Below are 15773 nucleotides of genomic sequence, written 5' to 3' on the forward strand. Positions count from 1 at the left end.
CCTCTGAGAAACTGCACTGCCCACTTTCATACCTGAAATGCATGTCCTGCTCCTGGTTCCCGACTCTTCAGCCCCACCTGCTCCATGGAGCTTTTCAATAATAACAGCCCCTGGCCTCCGTTTCATCTCTATAATTCTGACAGCCCCATATGTACAGTGATCTAATAACTCATTCACCCAGGCCTTTAAAAAACACCTATGATCCATTCCGCCATTCACTTGTAACTGGTTCCATTCCATTTTGGACTTTGTAATCTTGTACAATGTCAGAAACACAATTAACATTCCATTAATGCTGTTGAAGTACTAAAAAAATAAGATCACAAAGAAAAGTAGCAATGTCCTATATTGAAGAGTAAAGTTGGACACAATTAATTTACTCCTTCAAGCGTTATAACTTTTTACTTTGACTAATGTGACTAAGTACCCTGTGCGATGCCATGCCGTGAGTTAAACACTATGGTCTTAACTTGGAACTTACTGTAAGGATTTCTCAATCCAAAAGGATGGACTGTAATGTCTTCTAATAAATAAGAAAATGTTTGGATGTGCCAGCTTTCAGAAAATGGAAAAATGAATAGTTGTGCCAAAAATCTGTGTGTTTTTTTTAACTCCTCACCGCAACATAAGCAACGTAGTGTACACTGGACAGACACCAAATCAGCTAATATTCTCTTCTCAGTACATCCTAAAGCAGGCAATGGTTTCACAAAGCACTATCCACCCCTACACCTCTGAAACAGAACAAGACAGTAAGCTACTTCAAACATGGTCCAGAATTCATGAGTTCTTGTTAAGCCTCAAAAATATCTGCATCCAAAACCACTGAGATAAAATCACTGGGCTTAGCAGCAGCATCAACAGTAGCACCTCAAAGTAGCCAGGGAGGGCCAGGCAGCAGCCAAGATGCAGTGAGGACTGAGCTCATACACATAAGTTCCTTCTATAATACGTCGGCTTTCTAGAATGTATCGTTTTAGTAGGTGGTATTTATCCAGCATCATTTTGAACCTTCCTTGTTCAGACCAAAGCAATGAAAAGGAAGAAAGTCCCCAAATACTAGGAGCACACTTTTTGGCCAGCTGAGTCTATTGACTGGAGATGTCAGAATTTCAACTCTTCGGCTGGGCATGGTGGCTCACACCTATAATCCCAGCACTTTGGGAGGCTGAGGCAGGTGGATCACTTGAGGACAGGAGTTCGAGACCAGCCTAACCAACATGGCGAAACCCTATCTCTACTAAAAATACAAAAATAAGCCTGGTGTGGTTGGCACATCCCTGTAATTTCAGCTACTTGGGTGGCCGAGGCATGAGAATTGCTTGAACCCGGGAGGCAGCGGTTGGAATGAACCAAAACTGTACCACTGCACTCCAGCCTGGGCAACAGAGCAAGACCCTGCTTCAAAAAAATTAAAGTATTTCAACTCTTCTACCCTTCAGGAAGGGTGTAAAATCCAAAGTAGTGGCAATATTTATACACATCTAAAGATGTCTGTGTCTCTTCTCACTGTGGTCTGGGGTACTCTAGGAAAAGGGCAACCTGTGGAGCATCTTCTAGGCTCTTTCCTAGGCTGAAGGGAGAAGACATAAGTCACATTTGTGAGGGCTGAGGCTTGATTAGTCAGCCCCAGCTTACTCATGGCTGATATCCTCAATCAAAACCTGCACACACAAAAAAAATTAGTAATGATAAGAAACAGTCTGTCATCTAGAAATGGCTTATTGTTTTACCATTTCTGTGACTTCCCCCAGAGGTCTGCCTGAAAGCCCAGTTAGCCTGGTGGTGGGGACACCTCTGTACCCTAGAGAACCACAGGGAAAGATCTTCAGTGCACAGGAAATGGGCTGGAATGAGGCAGCAGTTGCCTATACAAGGACTGAACAATTTCCAGAGCCCTCAGAGGCACCAACCCACTGTTGTGAAGAGGCACCAGGCAGGTGAGAGACAATAGGCACAGGCTGCAGAATCATAAGCAGTGCTCAGAAGATGGGCAGGAAGCCAGGGCTGCGCCAAGAGGCCACATGGCCAACAGCACGGGTCAGCCTGAACTCAAAGAATTCTGGAGATGGAAGGGGAGACCTTCGGGATCAGCTAGCCCAACCCTTATTTTATAGGGGCTGAGAGCTATTCAGCAACTTGTCCAAGGTCACAAAACTAGTGAGTAGAAGGACGAGGGCCAAAACCCAAGCCTCCTGTCTTGAAAGACAAGGAAACAAATGTTATCACAATTTAGCTAATTATATCAATTCCTTTCAGTGTTTTCAAAGATCTATTTTGACTAACATGTAAAGACATACTAGTGTACTGTGGTTATGAACCCAGACTCTGGAGCCAGACTATCTGGGTTTGAATCCCAGGTCTGCCACTTACACTGTGACCCTGAGCAAGTGACTTCACCTCTCTGTGACTCAGTTTGCTCATCTATGAAATAGGGGTAACAATAGTGCCTACCCTCATGGGACTATGAAGCCTCCTAAATAAGTTCATCTATGGAAAGTGCATTAGCCGGTCTCAGCTGCTCAGGAGGCTGAAGTGGGAGGATGACTTGAGCCTGGGAGGTTGAGGCTGCAGTGGGCTAGGACTGCAACGTTACACTCCTGCCTGGGTGACAGACACCCCGTCTCTCTAAAAAAAGAAAAGAAAAGAAGAAGAAGAAAAAAAAAGCATAGTGCCTGGCACAAAATAAATGCTACAAAAAAGGTAGATAGGAATTTCCTGGGAAGGAACGAACCCTCATATTGGTTTCTCTGCATCACACCTGGTCCCCAACCCCCAATTCATCTTAGTCATAGGTTACTGCCTTTTCCCCACAATGCCTGGGGCTAATGCTTCTAAGTCACACCCCTCACTCCTAATCTATTCAGGCCTAACCCAGTCAGACATTAGCTCAACCAGCCAAAATGGTGGAAGAGACAAAAATTCTGAATAAATGCTTATGTCACTACCGGCCATCCAGCCTGTCACCTCTTAGATCTCTGCTGCCAAAACCCGGAACTCAGAAGTTACCTCTCTTGACCCTCACCTCCTACTTTTCTAGACTACCCACTCCCTTGCACCTCAGAATCTGCTTTTATGCCCTCATCATGCCCTCCAGGCCCTCAAACCTTCTGCAGGTGCATCAGGCCTGGAAGCCGCACTCACCTGCCTATCCCCACCTGTACTGCTTGGCTACTCTTTCCTGTGATGTTCTCACCAGTTTCCTTGGTTCCCTTATCCCTCCTCCTTCCACCCTCATTCCATGGAGAGACCACATGATGCTGTCTCTCTTAGGCTGCCAAACTTGGTGGGATAAAGCCAGGAAACTAGGCCTGCTGCCTCCACTACAGACCTAAGCTATCCTCCATCCTTCATTGCTAACTGAATGTCTGTCACATTCCCATGGGGTCCAGCCCCAGCCCACTCTCCTCCAGCTCTGACTCTGACCATGGCTTTGCCTCAGTCCCACTGAGAAAGCCCAGACTACCAAGTAATTTGTGTGCCAAACACTCCTCCAGACATGCTTCTCAAACTTTAGCATGCATTGGAATCCCCTGGGGATCTTATTCAAATACAAACTTTGATTCACAAGGTTGGACCTGAGGTTCCCCCAGGTGCTGCCAATGCTGGTGGTCCACAGAACACACTTGGGGTAGCAGATTTCTAGGATTTCTAGGAACTTACACACACTAATGTTTGTATTCTTTTAAATATATTGTTTTTAATCTTCATGGAAAACCTTCAAGAGAGGTATTATTCCCATTTCACAGAGACACAAAGTGAGATTCAAAGAGGTTAGAAAATCTGTCCAAGGTTCACGCTCAGGGGAGGCAGGATTCAAATGAAAGGCTGATTCTGAAGCCTGAACCCCATTTTTTCCTCTTTTAACTGGGAGATGAAGTAAGGATGGAAGAGTATAAAGAACAGAAGTAGGTTTTAAAAACACACATGTTATGGCTTATTTGTAATACAAACTATTAAAATTTTCTTAGCTGATGTGAATAAGAGAAAGATGGATTACAAAATGCAAGAGTCCCTTTGCTAGAGATTCTGCCTAACAGCCAAAGACCAAAAAGCTATCAGAGAGTAAGTTAATTCCACCAATCAACATGGAAGAAGACATCCAGAGGGACACAGAGGAAACTTTATATGTGTGCAGATAAAGAAAGAAAGAACATACAGGCCAGGCGCAGTGGTTCACAATATTTTGGGAGGCTGAGGCAGGAGGATCACTTGAGGTCAGCAGTTTGAGACCAGCCTGAGAAACATAGCAAGACCTTGCCTCTAAAAAAAGATAAAAAATTAGCCAGGCATGGTGGTGCAGTCCTAGCTACTCAGGAGGCTGAGGTGGGAGGACTGCTTGAGCCCAGGAGTTTCATGCTGCAATGAGCTGTGATTGCACCACTGTAATCCAGCCGGGGTGATAGCGTGAGACCCTGTCCTAAAAAGAGAGAGACAGGGAACAAGGGAACATATAGATAACCTCTAACTAGCACATCTGGGGAAGCTTTGGGGCTACTCTTAGGTCAGTCTGAGAGCACTGCAGAGACTGCAGAGACTGCGTGCTCTCTGCACGCTCTCCTCTCCCTCTCCTTTCTCTCCCCTCTGGCTTTTCAAGGCTAGGGTTTCTATTTGCACCCCAACCCCCCATGCCACCTTCTCTGGAGTCCACACCCAGTAGTCATGGCTGCTCACTGCTCTTCAGCCTGTCCTTTGCCATGAGAGTCTCCCACCTGGCCTGTGGGCCTGCTTGGAGACTCCTGGATCCTGTTTTAAGTTGATCTGGTTCTGCCGTGCCCTGAGCCACTACCCTCACAGTGGTCTTCTGCTCCACACCACCTGAAAAGGTGGGCGATCGTTTCTGACTCAGAGTTCCTTCCCCACCCCACCCACTTCTCAAGTTCTGTGATTTCCCTTCCTCCTTCACTGTTTGGGCAGACTTCACACTGCCCATATCCAAGGGCTTCTCTGTCTTTATCCTTCCAGTTCTGCAGCAGCATGTGACCAATCCCTCTTTAACAAGTCCACTCACACCCATCTCTGCTTTGCTTCCGAGAGCGTGCTCTCCCGGTACTACTTCTCCCCTTCCCTGACTACTCCTAGCACTCTCCCTTTCATTTCCTGTCTCCTCACTGCAGGCATTTCCAAGAACCTGCCCTTTGACCCTCATCTCAATCGTCCACTTTCTGACATCTAGTGCATTTTGTCCGACCCTTTGAGGGCAGATCTGAGTCGGCTCTGTTCATAGAGCAATCCTCAGAACAATGCCCGGCGTGTAATAGCGGGCGCTTGCTCAATATTTGCTGAATAAATGAGCTGCCAGCCGTGTTACTGAGCTTCTCACCTTGCATCTTCAAACAGCTCATTCCAAGGCTCGGGCTAAAGGGCTGTAGTTCACCAAGTGAAGGAGAGAACTGCCATCCTTCGTCAAATCATAGCACACACAGGAAATGATAATATCTGTGTAGCTCTCCAGGTAAGCAGGCCTTTGGATTCAGAGGCAGCCCCTGCCCTGTGGGTATCAATATCATGACAACCCACCTGAAACCCATGTGGGTCCCTTACTGCGGCCCATTAGCTGGGAAGTTCTGTCTAGTCCAGCTCTAAAGAAGAGCAAGGAAGAGCCATTATCAGAATATTCCTGGCTTGGAGTCACTTTTAAGCTCCAAGAAGTAACTCATCTATCTGCCTACTATCTCTATTTCATTAGGATTCCAAGGTAGCACCCACTCTGAAATGTGCCCGGAACCCTTAGGCACAATTTCACTCTTCACTATTCTAAGCCAAATTCATCCTAGACAGAGCAACAGTAGCCACGGGTTCTTCTCCCCTCCTATGAAATACCCCAAGTGATGTAAATATTTTCACATTCCAACTGCTTGTAAAGGTGTGAAACAGGATGCAATTAAGGGCCCAGAACATTTTACTTAGACTTGAATCATGCTGCTTAGTGACTCCATAATCTACCACAAACACTTACAGAGTATTGTGGAGAAATCAGCCTTCAAAGAACACAAGCGAATACACAGAGCCATGATCTCCAGCCTAATGGAAACGCATATTGCTGGGACGCGACAGTGTTTACTGGGTCGAATTCTGTTGCTTCCCAAAGACTACAGTTGGTGTGGGGAGAAATAGTCCAAGATCGAAAAAACCACTGACTGTGCCAACTGCAGCACTTCGCCTTTTCCAGAAGATAAATTATGAAGAATTTTTGCCAGTTCAAGTTATTTTCCCAAAGCAGAGTCAAATGACCCTTGCAACCCTGCCTTGAAGAGACCAACGCAATTAAACGAAAACAGCTATGAACTGCCTGGACAGCATCCCTCCAACTTCGTTTCATAAAGTGAGATGCAGACACACACCGACAGACAAGCACACACCTTATTTAACTGCCAGACGCAGTGCCAATGTGAAAATGCACATTCAATCTATGGGTGGAAAATCAGCAAAGCAGTTCATCGCTAAAACAAAATAACCACATAAATGTCAACTAGCTTGCTGCCTTGCAAGGAATGATCACTGACAACTAGAGTTCCTATTCAGCAGGCTAATAAGAATAATTATAGCCAGGGCAGGCATTAATCAGCTTGGCAGATACAGGAATTCTGTTAACAAGGCTAAAATGAGTGCCAAGGAATCTCTGAAGGCCACAACACTTCAAAGACTGTTAAAGCTGGATGGATTCACTAGGGTTCGTCCCGCTGGCCTTCCTCCTCCTTCAGGCTTTCCAGAGACAGTTGCGTTTAGGCCCATCCTCAGAGCCGACATGGCCACCTGCTAGGGTTGCAGGGATGCCACACCTCTGAGGTACATGCTGGCACTATCCTTCCCTTCAGGAAGTGTGCCTGGGCTGCACTAATCCTGGATCCTCCTATTTTTAAATACACTTTCACTTTCAAACCACTATCATCCTTCTTCACCTAAGCTAATCTCAAGCAATACACAGCATAAGGTTTAGCGACTATAAGTCAACTTTTCCTTAGAAGAGACAGAATGGAGTCCCGAGATCAGATCCTGGGTCTTCTAGGGAATATCTGTATGACTCTAGACAAGTTAACTAACTTTTTTAGGCATCAGTTTCCTTATCTGTAATAAAGAGAAAATAATAGTGACTTTCTCAAAGTATTGCTGTGAGGAATAAATACCAGAATGTATGTCAGAGCTTGACGCTTGATATGCCATCTAGAAATAGTAGCTATTATTAGTCTGTGCCCATTAGGTGCAAAGCCTTGTACAGAAGCTATGAGGAAAAAAAACAAACAAAATATTCAGTATGCAGAGACACACACACATTAGACAGGAGTGGCTGTGCCTGGGCAGAGGGTGGACACATTTTTTTCCTTTTTTTTTTTTTTTTTTTTTTTGAGACAGGGTCTCACTTTGTTGGGCAAGCTGGAGTGCAGTGGTGCGATCACGGTCCCCTACAGCCTTGACCTCCCAGACTCAAGTGATCCTCCCCATTCAGCCTCCCAAGTAGCTGGAACCACAGGCACACGCCACCATACCCAGCAAACTTTTCTTATTTTTTAGTAGAGATGGGGGTCTCACTATGTTGCACAGGCTGGTCTCGATCTCCCGATAACAAGCAGTCCTCCCGCCTTGGCCTCCCAAAGTGCTGGGATTGCAGGCATGAGCTGACATGTTTAGCCCAGATTTTTCTTTTGACCTTATATCCTTTATAAGTAACACAGAGACTGCTAGCTGTTCCCTCAAAATCTGTCCTTCCCTTCTTCCATAGTAGCTGGCACATGGCTTCCCAGTTTTCCTTACAGCTAGTGTGGCACGGGCCCAAAGCCTCTCCAATAGAACGTGTGCAGAAATGATGTGTGCCACTTTCAAGTCTGACCCACAAAGCCTCCATATATTCTACTCCACACTCTTTTCCTCCTTTGTAGGGGCTGGAATGGTGAAGATGACTACCAAAGTGATCTTAGAACCTGTGAGTTGAAGACAGCGGAACTGCCACCAGCTGGGGAGCCAGAATGACTGTGGAAAGCAGGGTTCCCACCCAACCCTTCCCTCTGAAGCATCTCCCTCACATTGTTATATAAGACACTTCTATTGTCTGAACCACTATGCTTCGAGTTTGTCAGAGCAGTTTAGCCTACCTGATTAATACAAAGTCCTTTTATATTATTTGAATTCTAAAATACAGATGTGATGCTTTTGACACTTAAAAAAGCATCTCAATAGATTTACAAAAATAAAGACATAAATGAAGAAAATGTGTTAATCCCACCCTACAATCTCTGTGCCTTCCACTCTCCAATTTATGTTGCACTAGTTGAGGGTTTATCCTTCTCAACACATCACCCTGTCCTCCTAATCTCGCCCTACAAACTTTTAATGGCTACCCATTCCCACAGATAAAACAACATATATATTTATAAGTATTCAGTCAGCCAATATGTAACAAACACCCAGTATGGGTTATATATCCTATTAGTAATAGGGACATTGTAGTGAACAAAACCAATGTGGCCCCTGCCCCCAGGGGAAACAATCGGAGTAGGGAACAGACAATTACATACAATGAAGTAAATATATGCTCTGATGACAGGACACAGACTGCCTGGCAGCACCCAGAGCGCCAAGAAATCTACCCCTCCCAGTCCAGACTCCTCAGCACAGCATGCAAAACCTACAGGATCTATCTCAAACCCACCTTTCCTCCCCCATTATTTCCTCCTCCCCTAAATAATTGCACCCCCATTTCCTCCTCCTCCCAGCTCCAGTTACATGGAACTTACGTGCCATTTCTGAATGAGCCATGTACTTTCACTCATCCACACTTTAGGCTTTTCCCCAGAGCCTAGAATGCTCTTCTATCCTTTCTTTCAAAATTCTAATTATCCTCAAGGCTCAGCTCAAATGTCACCTCTTCAGCAAAACCAGCCCCAACCCCCAAGTCAAAATTAATCATCCCCTTCCTTGTTTCCCACACTTGGTTTCCACGTCAGGTATTTCATTCAGGCCTGTGGTTCGCTATTTTATTCTCTGTCCACTCACACCCACCAGCCGCTCAGGCAGATGCTGTGTCTTGGTCATTTGTCTGGGACTCCCAGTATTGAACACACGGTTGCACACAGAGTGGCACTCTCTCTGTGAATGTGGCACATTTCTTGAGTGGCCACTCAAGAAATGCCACACTGAGTGGACGGGCAAGACAGATCAGACACAGGCAATGGATGTGAAACCTGCCCTATGTGGCTGGGTGGGTTCTGGTGCGATCATGGTAGGTGGGTTTAGAAAGGCTTCATGGAGAAAGTGAGTTTTAGGGGAAAAAGGAAATACTAATACACAGGCAAGAGGTGAGAAGTAGAAGGGGCCGGAAAGTTTAATATAGTCTACATAAAGGAGAGCAAACAGGTTAGATAGAACAAAGTGTGTGAGCCAGAGAAGACTGGAGGGGAGGACACTAGGGGCAACATCTCCTTGGAGGAAAGTCATAAGGACCCAGTGAGAACAGGTGGGAGCCCCAAAAATGATCATTTAGGAAAAGGATGAGCTTAAAAGGGAGGCTGGAGGAAATAACCAACCAGGAAGACACCAATTGTGTGGGAAACAATTGGGACCTGGGCTAAGACAATAGCCGTAGAAACAGGAAGGAAAGGAAGAAGCTGGAGTCTGTGCTATGGGGAGACGCAAGAATTGAGAGACTATGTGAATGTGGAGGTCAAAAAGAGCAGTGATACCAAGATTATACTCAGGTTACACCCTAGGAGGAAAGATGATCTTGCTTATCAATGTATTATATTTCAGGGATCAGTACAGTGCTAGAGTAGTGTAACACAGGGAGACCTTCCCAGAGGTCAGGATGAAGTCACGCCAAGTGAGATTCTGTGGCAGCAGAGTTATCAGGAGGGTCATCAATGGTTCAGAGAACTGTCAGGTGAAAAGGCACTGGCTAGTGACACCACAGAAATTCCCAGTGTATTTCATAGGAGGCATCCAGCCAGGACAAGATATGCTGGAGTACAATCAAGATTTCCCCAAGCTGTGCTTTCCCCACTTCTATTTTGCTTTTGTCAGTCTCTCTTTGCCCCCTTCCCTCTTCCCCCCTCATGATTACTCAAGGGCATTGTTTTCAAAGTTTTCAAAGTTCTACCTCATCCCACCCTCATAACTGGCACCCAGGTTGTTCAAAGAACTGCACAACTCTAGGGGGAGTCATTCACACAGACTACAAAGTGAACAGCAGCTCCCGAAGTTGCACAGTGCACAATCTGTGCAAACCCAGGCCACGGCCCTGCTTGACCTAGACACACACAGTCAATAAATGTGTGTGGACTATAACAGCAGTGCACCACTAACATACAACTTACAAGGGTCCCGCAGTGAAAAGTAAAGATTAAAAGCACTACCACCGGGTGTGGTGGAGCATGCCTGTAATCCCAGCACTTCAGGAGGCTCAGGTGGGAGAGTCAATTGAGCCCAGGAGTTTGAGGCTTCAGTGAGCTATGATTGTGCCACTGAACTCCAGACTGGGTGACAGAGTGAGGCTTTGTTTCAAAAATAAAAACAAAGCACTAGGATCAGGGACTATAGAAAAGATGCCATAAAACTAAGTGGAAGATCTGGAAGCTTTCTGCACATGGGCTGAAGCTGAAGCAATGTGGCTGGACGAGCTCTCTGAGGGAGTCAGTTCAGAAAATCTCTTCAAGGTGAAGGAAGAAAACACAGCAGCTAGCAAGGCTGGTTCACCAGCAGCAGGAGTCACGGGGCTTAGAGCAGCGTGGGCCCCCGGTGTCCCCAGTAGGGGAGTGGCTATAGAAGGCCTTCTCTGGGACCCTCCGACCATAAGTGCAGAGTAGTCATTTGCCCTGTGTGCAGCTGGGACCTGGATGGGACGGACACCGCACACCATGCGCTCTGTAAAAGACTCAGATCTGCCTTCTCTAGGGGCTTGGAAGAGAACCCCAGGCCAGATCACAAGAATCATCTTGTCCTGGTTGACACTGACCACAAGGATCCAAGAATATCAAAGCATTTAAGAGTCGGCCCTGGGGTACCATGGTGGGCACTTAATAAACATATTTCCGTGGCTGGCTAGGATCACCATGTGGATCTACGTGAAGATGGTGTCTGTGTATGGAGTGAATGGAAAATGGAGAGGGAAAAAACCCACAAAAGATTCCTTGGGTGGGGGGAGGGCGCTGGGCCAAAACCTCACGGGGCACCGAGGGTTTCTGGAGGGTGGAAGATGAGGGGACAGTAAGGGAGGAAAAGTAACAGGTAGAAAAAGTTGGAGAAGCCAGGCTCTTAGGTCTTTGTGTATAAATACGCAGCTAGGCAGCTTCAAGAAAAGCTAAAAGAAAAGACTGAGGCAGACAATCTAGCCACGACGAAAATGACGGCAGGACTCGCCCGCCGATTTCCATTGTAACGCTCCGGGCCACCCTGTGACCTTCGTGGAAGGAAGTTGGAGGATTCTCTCGCTTCCCTGGAAAGGCAACTCCGCGCGGGCTGGGCGAAGAGAGACCCGGCTGGCGGCGGCTATGGCGGGGCATATCAAAGGCTCACATTTCCGCTCTCGAGCGGGGGACCCGGGCCGGGACCGCAGCACCTTCCGGGCCGGGAGTTCAAGGTGAGCCGGGCTCCCGGCGGCCAACAGGTAGGGAGGGCTGGGGAAAGCCGGCCCGGGCCACTCCCCCCGGCACATGTTGGGGGCGAGGCTCGGCCTGGCGGAGCCGCCACTTGCACCCCGCGCGCGGGGCCCGGGCGGATTCGCGCCAGGCTCCGGGCGGCCCCGCGGCCGCTCCCCGCCGGGCCAAGCAGCCCGCGCACCCCGGCCGGGTTTCCCGGGAGCAGCCCGGGCACCCTCAGTGCCCCAGGCCGCGCGCTGCAGCCGCGCCCCGCCGAGCCCTCCAGGGCCCTGCCAGACCCCCTGCGCCCCGCTGAGCCCCGCGCACACTCACCCAGCGACAGGAGCGCCAGCAGCAGCGGCCTCGGCGCCAGGCGCCCCATGCTCGCCCGGCGGGAGCGACTCTCCCCCTCCTCCTCCTTCCCCGCCGCCTCTCCTCCTCCTCCTCCTCCAGCTCCGGCTGCTCCAGAGTCGGCGCTCCTCCGCCTGGGCCGCGCGCCTGCTCCGCTCTCCTCGCGAGCCGATAAATCCCAGCGCTGGGGCGTACGTGCGCCCCTGGCTCCGCTCGCTCCCTCCCGCCTCCTTCCCTCCCTCCTCCAGCCGGCCGGGCCCGGGAGCCGGCCCCGCCGATCCGAGTGTGCAGCCCCGACCGCTTCCCGAAAGCAGAAGGGAAGAACCGCAGCGCCCGCCCGCCCGCGCCTCCCATCCGGCGCTTTGCCAGCAACAAACACAAACTTTCCCAAGCCCCTCCCCGCTCCAGGTAACGGAGGAAGCGCCGGGGCCACCCGCTTAAAGGCGAGGAGGCGTCGGAGCCCACCCTGCCTTCCCCTCTAGGCCCCCACCCCACGAGAAACTTTCCTCCGACCTTTAAAAGTTGGCCTGGGAAAGACTCGTCTGGAAATCCCTTCGCTTTAGCCCTATCCCGGGACACCCCGCGTTCCATCACGCTGGAGTCACCCACGCGTGTCTAGTCTATCCTCAATCAACTCCCCGCTCGTTCGGCCTCTCGTCCTGAGCTAAACACCCCACCAACCAGCCGCTTGGCCTATGCCAAAAATTACGCAGATGGGAGCGAAGGAACTGAAAGGACTTTTGAAGGCCACGGATTCCAACGTCTACCATACAGAGGCCTTAAGTGTTTCGGTGAGGTGCCCAAGGAATCACAGGGAAGGGGCAAAATCAGAACCCCGCTGTCCTGACTGCCCACTCCCCGGTGATTTGGGTGGGCCTGCCTCCTCCTCCTTACCCAGCACCCTCCCTCTCCTCAGCGCCTGTGGCACTGATTAGAACAGCTCCCCACAAAGACACCTATTTAAAAAACAAACGAAACCCAAGTGTATTAATAGCTATAGTACTTCATATAGAATGTACTCTTAAGACTTCATATTTCTTGCTTTAAGTGGACACCACTGCTGGCCAATAAAGGCTCATACTTCCCCCCACAATAGAGTTTTGTGCTTTTGATTTGAATACAAAAGGCCCCATGGGTATTGGGAGAAACGGAGCATTCCTTGCTTGAAACTTAGCAAGCATGATTCAGACACGCAAGGAGCAGGACTGGTGCCCACTGCCCCTCACTGGGCTTTCATTCACATGTGGAAAACGGATCACAGATGCTTATGCGGAAACTGCCCACACTGGGGAAGAACACTGCTTTTACTCTCATGCATCCATCTTTCAACCAACAAATGTTTATTTCCACTATCAAATGTGTGATTAGCCAGGTATGAACCCTTTGGAAACAGACTTAAAAATTCATTCCTGGTGGTGCAGCGTTATTGTACTTAATGCCACTGAATGGTACACTTAGAAATGTTTAAAATTGCTAGGCATAGTAACTGGTAACTGTAATGCTAGCTACTCAGAAGGCTGAGGTTGGGGGCGGGGGCGGGGGGAGAGGGGGGCCGGGAGCGGGGGCGAGGATGGTGTTGCTTGAGACCAGGAGTTTTTATTTGTTTTTGTCTTTTTTCTTTATTTCATTTTTGAGACAGGATCTCAATCTGTCACCCAGGCTGAAGTGCAGTGGTGCAATCAGGGATCACTGCTGCCTTGACCTCCCAGGCTCAAGCAATCCTCCCACCTCCACCTCTAAATAGCTGGGACCACATATGTGTGCCACCACACTCTAGCTAATTGTTTCTATTTTTTTGTAGACACTGGAGTCTCCCTATGTTGGCCAGGCGGGTCTTGAACTCCTGGGCTCAAGCGATTTTCCTGCCTCAGCCTCCTAAAGGACTAGGATTACAGGTCTGAGCCACTGGGCCAGAACTTTTTCTTGTTTTTCTTTTTTCTTTGTTTTTGAGGCTAGAAGTTTGAGACCACTTGGGCAACATTGTGAGACACTGTCTCTAAAAAAAAAAGTTGTAATTTTAAAATGGTAAATTTTGTGTTATGTACATTTTATACAATAATTTTTTTAAAATTTGTTTCTGCCACCAAGCCTTTCCTGGTTCTGTTCATACACACTGTAATTCCTTTCTCTTCCCCATCCCAATTCTTCCCTAGAATTTTGCAGGGAAGTTTTCCAATTTCATTCAGTCAACCTTGAATGCAAGCCTAATGTTAGGCCTTGGAAGATAGTGGAGCTTCAGAGAAATGTGAGGCCTGGCACCTTCAGCAGCTCAGATTTCAGCTCATCCTTCATCTTTCCTTTTCTTAACCACCTAGAAAACTTCATGTCTGAACCACACATTGTGGCACTTGGTCACATTCATTTTAGCGAAACATATACACTGCCCCCATCTCTGTCTAATAATGCATGGGCCTAAGAGGCTGTCACATTTTCACCTTGTATCTCACCTTATGGCAGAGTAGATGTTTTAAAAACTCTTTTGTTTAATAAACAATGTGTGACAGGGACTGTGCCTAGCACATGGTAGGTCCTAATGTGTATTTATAGAGTGAATTAATGGCACACACTGGGCTAGATCCTGGGGTACAGGGATGAAGCAGACAGGTCCTGCCCTTGAGGAGCCTACAGTTTGTGCATTGTGATAGCATGTGCAAGATAGAGTCGTGACACCACAAGGGAGTGGCCAGTCCAGGAGGAGGCTGTCATGACTATGCATTGAGTCTTGAAAAATTGGTAGGTCTTTAGCTGTGGAGTGTAGGGATAAGCTTACAATAGATGTTGTGTATTTAGTGTGATAGAGATTCTTCTTGCCTCACCCACCCCCAGGCGTTATTAAATTAATGGTGCACCTTACAATCATGGGAATAACAGTGGTTAACCATTGAAATGATGAGAATAAATAAAATTGTCTAGGTAAGGCAGGTAGAATGAGAACTGAAGTGGGTAGCCTGCTGGTGGCTGGCAGTTAACTGTCATGGGAGTTAACCCAAGAGCCATTTTTTTTAGCAAAAAATAAGCATAAATTGATAACTCTAGACTGTTGGTTATAACCACCACACCCTTTGCACATTCCTGACTACCAATGGATAAAGGAAGAAGCACTCACAGCAGACTGGCACAATTTGTTAATTCATGACTCTGGAAGCTGATGATGCTTTTACTATGAAAGATATTTATTTACCAGAGTGAGTAACCTTCTACACAGCTAAGGCTTTTGCCCCAACCAGTTGTTCTCCTGTCTTAGTCTATAGGCTTGCCTGGGGCAGGAAGACTCACTCTCCAGCAATTCTAATTGATTCACGCCCACCCCCAAGGAGAGTGCCGACATGGGTTTCTTTTCTCCAACCATAGTGCCCCCAAGGGGCACTGGTCATAGCAGTGAGACGTTATGGTCTTCTGGTTACACATGTCTTTCTGCAGGTGATACCCCTAAAACGTCACAAGAGTCCTCATACTATTACGTCAAACAAGTTTCCCTGCTGAGATCAGGCAAAAACATCATCATATTATTTAACTTTGTGAATGAAAATGTTAAAAAGTTCCCAGTGAATGAAACTGCCGATCTAAGATTCACCTAGACTTGGGGTTTTTGGCTCTGCCACACGCACACAGTCTCCAAATGACCCTGACCCCTACCTACTTCAGCAGGGGCTCAGGGACAGGAGTATGTTCCATGGCAACGTTTCATTCCAGTAATCATTTTCACTCTCAATCTTCCTTGTTCCATGTGCAGATGTATATTTTCCTGGTTAAAGTTAAACAGGGATGACTAAGCAAAAAGAAATTTAGGATTAAATTACAGAATTAGAAAATGAAATTAAAAGTTAAAAAGGGAGGAGTGGTGAGAGGAGGCCT

General features: G+C 47.7%; 1 protein-coding gene across 1 annotated transcript in view; it reads right to left on the reverse strand.

Annotated features, from left to right (window-relative positions):
• PTGFRN (prostaglandin F2 receptor inhibitor) overlaps positions 1 to 12238 on the reverse strand; it is a 76469-nt gene extending 64231 nt beyond the window's left edge. Inside the window, exon 1 of the mRNA XM_007977424.3 lies at positions 11901 to 12238. Coding sequence (XP_007975615.1) covers positions 11901 to 11949 — 49 coding nt within the window. The 5' untranslated portion in view covers positions 11950 to 12238. The remainder of the gene's footprint in view (positions 1 to 11900) is intronic.
• Positions 12239 to 15773: the final 3535 nt, after the last annotated feature.

The sequence above is a fragment of the Chlorocebus sabaeus genome, chromosome 20, assembly GCF_047675955.1.
Source record: "Chlorocebus sabaeus isolate Y175 chromosome 20, mChlSab1.0.hap1, whole genome shotgun sequence".
Taxonomy (NCBI): Eukaryota; Metazoa; Chordata; class Mammalia; order Primates; family Cercopithecidae; genus Chlorocebus; species Chlorocebus sabaeus.